We start from the raw sequence: 4251 nt of genomic DNA on the forward strand, positions 1-4251 counted from the left end.
TTTTAAGGCACACTGGTCTATCATCAACGTTTTAAACATTTTCAGGTTTGAAGGACGTTAGACTGGTCAAATTACTCCTTTTTACCTTTGTGCGTGATCTGAAGCCCAGGAGTATCACTTGGGCCAGGAGAACTAGGTAAATCCAGGGATCTGCTTTAGAAAAAATAGTTGAAAAAAAAAAAGCAAAACTGAATCATCTGTATTTCTATAAGATTTTATTGTAAGATAAACTATCATACTGTGCGATATATTACTTTGAAATATGTTTTGAAACACTTAAAATAGAAGTCTAAGTGAATCATTTGAATGAGCAGTAACTTTTGGGTTGAGTACCTGCTAACTGGAGAGACTAATTTCTAAACTAGCTGCTCTTTTCAGATATACTTATAAGTCATTGCAATCTAAAAACTGCTTAATAATAATAGAAAATAAATTGACAGTTTTATTCTAGTTCTTCACAGATCGACTTCTGTCATTGTGACTTTAATTAGCTGGCACTCATTGGGATTGCAAGTATGGAAGTCAAAGAATGAAAGTAAACATATTTCCTACAGTAGCACTGGAAAATACAAAATTTGTCTATATTGGTAGCACTGCCTACAGATAAGCTGATACATTAACAGTAGGCATCAGTGAGACAAGGAAAAGTACTTCTGGGAAGCTCCATTCATTTTTGGATGAGTGGGAGCAGACTTCTCTGGACTTTGTTTCTTCATAATCATGCCGATCTGTCTGCTCATCTGCTCAAGGGCTGCTCTACAGAATAATTACAGCAGTTCCAGATGTTTCATTCATCTTACCATCAAAACAATGTTGTATGTAGTTGTAGACAATAATTTCAAAGATAGTAAGTACATTCTATCAGAAAAATCAGTTACTGAGAACTAATATGTGTTCATGAGAACTACTTCATGTTCATGAAAGCCATTCACCCACTTGCTGAATTTTTGTTCAGTTAGGGAGATCGGGCTTTTGAGCTCCATTAAATATAGACAAGTCACATTAATGTGAATACAGTTATCTAAAATGTTTTAACCTAGCTGCTTAACGGTGGTTAGTTTTGCATAATGCTGGGCACAGAAAGCATTCTCAGACCAGTGAACAACTGTTCTGAACTCAAATAACAAGCAGCCCCAGGAGCTTCGATGGGATAAACATCTCAGTTTCAGCTCTTGGCTTGCAGATGAAGTTATCAAGAACTGTCATAGTCAGTAGTAACACTGAATGCTTTTAAAACTTCAGTATAGCTTTTCCACACCCATTGTGCAACCACAGATCCAGATACTAGTGAAAGATGAATAGAATATTCATGGAAAAGAAATCATTATCATAACTCATGTATGCAAATGGATTTGGCATTTAAGTACGTTATCATATAAACTTTATTTTTTTAAATGTACAGCCAAAGTCACGCATCCTATGCCTTGATATTATGAACAATATACATAAAAATCTACCTCTCAAGACTTAAAGACTTCATTGATGTTAAAGGTGTTTAGCTTTTTTTTAATCCCATTCCCTTCTGACAGCCACCAAAAACACTGCTTCAACCAGAAGCATAGTGCCTACTTTTGTCTTATTACTGAGATAATGTTAAACTTTCCAAAAATATATAAACTTACATAAAATATAAACTTTCCACATCATATATCATATAACACTCATTTTCTTTTATAATACTCTCCAGGAATGATCAGGAGGCTGATCAAATAACCACAAACGTGGTTACCTGAGATAATCAGGCTGAAAAGATAGTATGCTGAAAGCAATACCAGATGAAATCAGAAGTACAGATATAAATTAATTTTCTTGGGAGTGTCACCACTGGAACTATAAGTAAATTCAGAAGGACTTTGGGAGACTCATTGAGCTTTACTACTATACTGAAGAATCTTAAGAGCCTTGTGTTAGAGAAGGCAAAAGACAAAGTCTGCATAGAATTATCCATTGATTTTCAGTTAAGAGTTCATGTACTACAGATGATTATGGGGCAGTACCAATTTTATTTTCAGCCAGTTCTGTGCACTTCAATAAATATAACTGCTGTGCGTGCCTTAAAAGTAGCTAATTAATATTACCATCATCACTTAGAAAATACATTAGCAAATGTAAATGCAGCCACAAGTATGGAACAATGTAACAGGCATACACAAGAATTTCCAGTAAAGTGTCATTGTCTGCCATATGTTTTCACAATATACAGCTATACAAGAAGTAGTCAAAAATGCAAGTCCAAAAACTTAACAGTCAACCTCAATGTGATATCCATTTTCTCATGAAAATTCTCCCACTTCTTTTTCTGCTTTTCAGTGGCCTTCTTTTGTTTGTTTTTGCCAGTCTCCCCCACACACTGTGACTATTTCTCCTTCCTATCTAGGTGCACGCAAGAGGTGATGGGGAGCAAAGGAATAGCAAAAAGTGGAAACTCTGCAAAATCATCAGATAAGCATTTCAGTAACTATATTAAGGCTTGCTCATGTAGGGTAGAAGCAAGAGCAAAAGAAAAGTCTTTCAAAAGCTGTAATTCTCTCTCCCTTTGAGCATTTGTGGAAAGAAGCAGTCAAAGCCCACTGATACAGCTGAAGCATTTTCTATGGGCAGCCATTTCCACTGCGCTCATTCCAAGGCAAACATAATTGCACTGCTAAACAGACAAAATGCTAAGTTTCTAAGATTGCACGGTTAGATCTTTATATTCTCCCACCAATATATCAATCTCAAATTGAAACTGAAAATGTTTCACTAAGAACATTCCTTAAAGTGCTAGAATTCAGATGACAAAAGGAAGGTATTGTCCACAAATTTGAGGCATTAATATTAGAAAGGTGTTTGAAATGATAAAAAGGATGTTTGAGAAATCTTTAAAATTATCAAAAGCATAAAGCAACTTTTGAGAAGATTCAGCTTACAAAGTATCTGCCATAAGTGCAAATAAATAGCGTGTTCTATTATGCATATTAGTGAGTGGGCACGTGTTCATGCAGGGCACAGGGGCTGCAGCTGTAAGCAAATACTTATCAGTGCAGTTACTACTGTGCAGCCCATGCCTATGCATGTTCATGAGGTGGTGCTGCCACAAGGGAAAAATGTGCCATGAAATGATGATGCCATGACAATTGATTAGAACAGAATGAAGAAAAAAGTTCATTTCTGAGGGCAGAACAGAGCCAGGTCTTCAGACACTGGAAATGATCACCATTCCACTTAACTGACATTTTAAAAAGGAAAAAGCAAAGTCAGTATGCTAATAAAGTTTAAGTATATTTCAGTAGTATTTTGTTATGTGGCCTCATCCCAGTGTGCAAGATTTAAATATGATTTTGATTAATAAAATCCATGAAGAAAGAAAACCATTTTAACAAGTAAATATAAAAATACAAATTTTTTTCAGCATCTCTTACTCTTGCAACTGGAGTTTTAGAAGTGTATCATCGGAAAAAGCTTATCATGCATTTTCAGTGAGATCTTGGAATTGATTACATATTCAAGAAGCACCACTGAGCTTCATAAAAACAAACAAAGCAATCGAACTACCGAACATTTTTCCTAGGTCTTACAGAACTCTACCATTTCTCAAAGAATTTACAGTATGAAATTTACTGTAACATATAATTCGTAAAAAGACAGGGTAAACTTCATTTGTTTTTCAGAATGAACACAATAGTTCAGTCAGTTCTACCAGATCTTACCTGAAATAGGAAAATTTCTCCTTTTTTTCCACATTCTTCTGAGCTCTACACAGCGAGTCAATCCCAGACAACAACTCAGCAACACTTATTTTCTCTATGAAAAAGGTAAGCAATTTATTAACAATTTTTAAATATATTCATTCACATACGTACGAGCATAGAAAGCCCTAGAGAAGAAAAAACAAATCATTCTGGTTTTTATTTTGTTTTACAAGAAAGAGTATGAGAAACTTCTCAGGGAAACTACAAACATATGCACATCCTGCAAACAGACATTCTTTCCAATGTCGTTCTGCAATTAATTTTGGACTCCAAACCATTATGGAAGTGGACCACACACTCAACACAGCTCTGTTTTATATTCACAAGCATGGTGAAAACGAAAACACTTTTAAGGAGAAAAACTGCTTTAAAAAAGATCTGGTTAGGAATGTATACATATAGCATTTGTTTTAAAAGAGTCAAAGACAGCAAAAACATTCAATAGACTTCAAATATGTACATTATACAAGTATTGTTTCTTTTTCCCTCAGTTGTATTCTCCCTCCAGAAATTTTCCTTA

At 34.9% G+C, this 4251-nt stretch overlaps 1 protein-coding gene across 1 annotated transcript in view; it reads right to left on the minus strand.

Annotated features, from left to right (window-relative positions):
- The window catches only part of IQCM (IQ motif containing M), a 77145-nt gene that overhangs the window by 32176 nt on the left and 40718 nt on the right, over positions 1 to 4251 (minus strand). The window contains exons 6-7 of the mRNA XM_031553253.1: positions 3690 to 3783; positions 86 to 150 (exon numbers count right to left, since the gene is read on the minus strand). Of these exons, the coding sequence (XP_031409113.1) occupies positions 86 to 150; positions 3690 to 3783 (159 nt within the window). The remainder of the gene's footprint in view (positions 1 to 85; positions 151 to 3689; positions 3784 to 4251) is intronic.

The sequence above is a fragment of the Meleagris gallopavo genome, chromosome 4 (genome assembly GCF_000146605.3).
Source record: "Meleagris gallopavo isolate NT-WF06-2002-E0010 breed Aviagen turkey brand Nicholas breeding stock chromosome 4, Turkey_5.1, whole genome shotgun sequence".
Taxonomy (NCBI): Eukaryota; Metazoa; Chordata; class Aves; order Galliformes; family Phasianidae; genus Meleagris; species Meleagris gallopavo.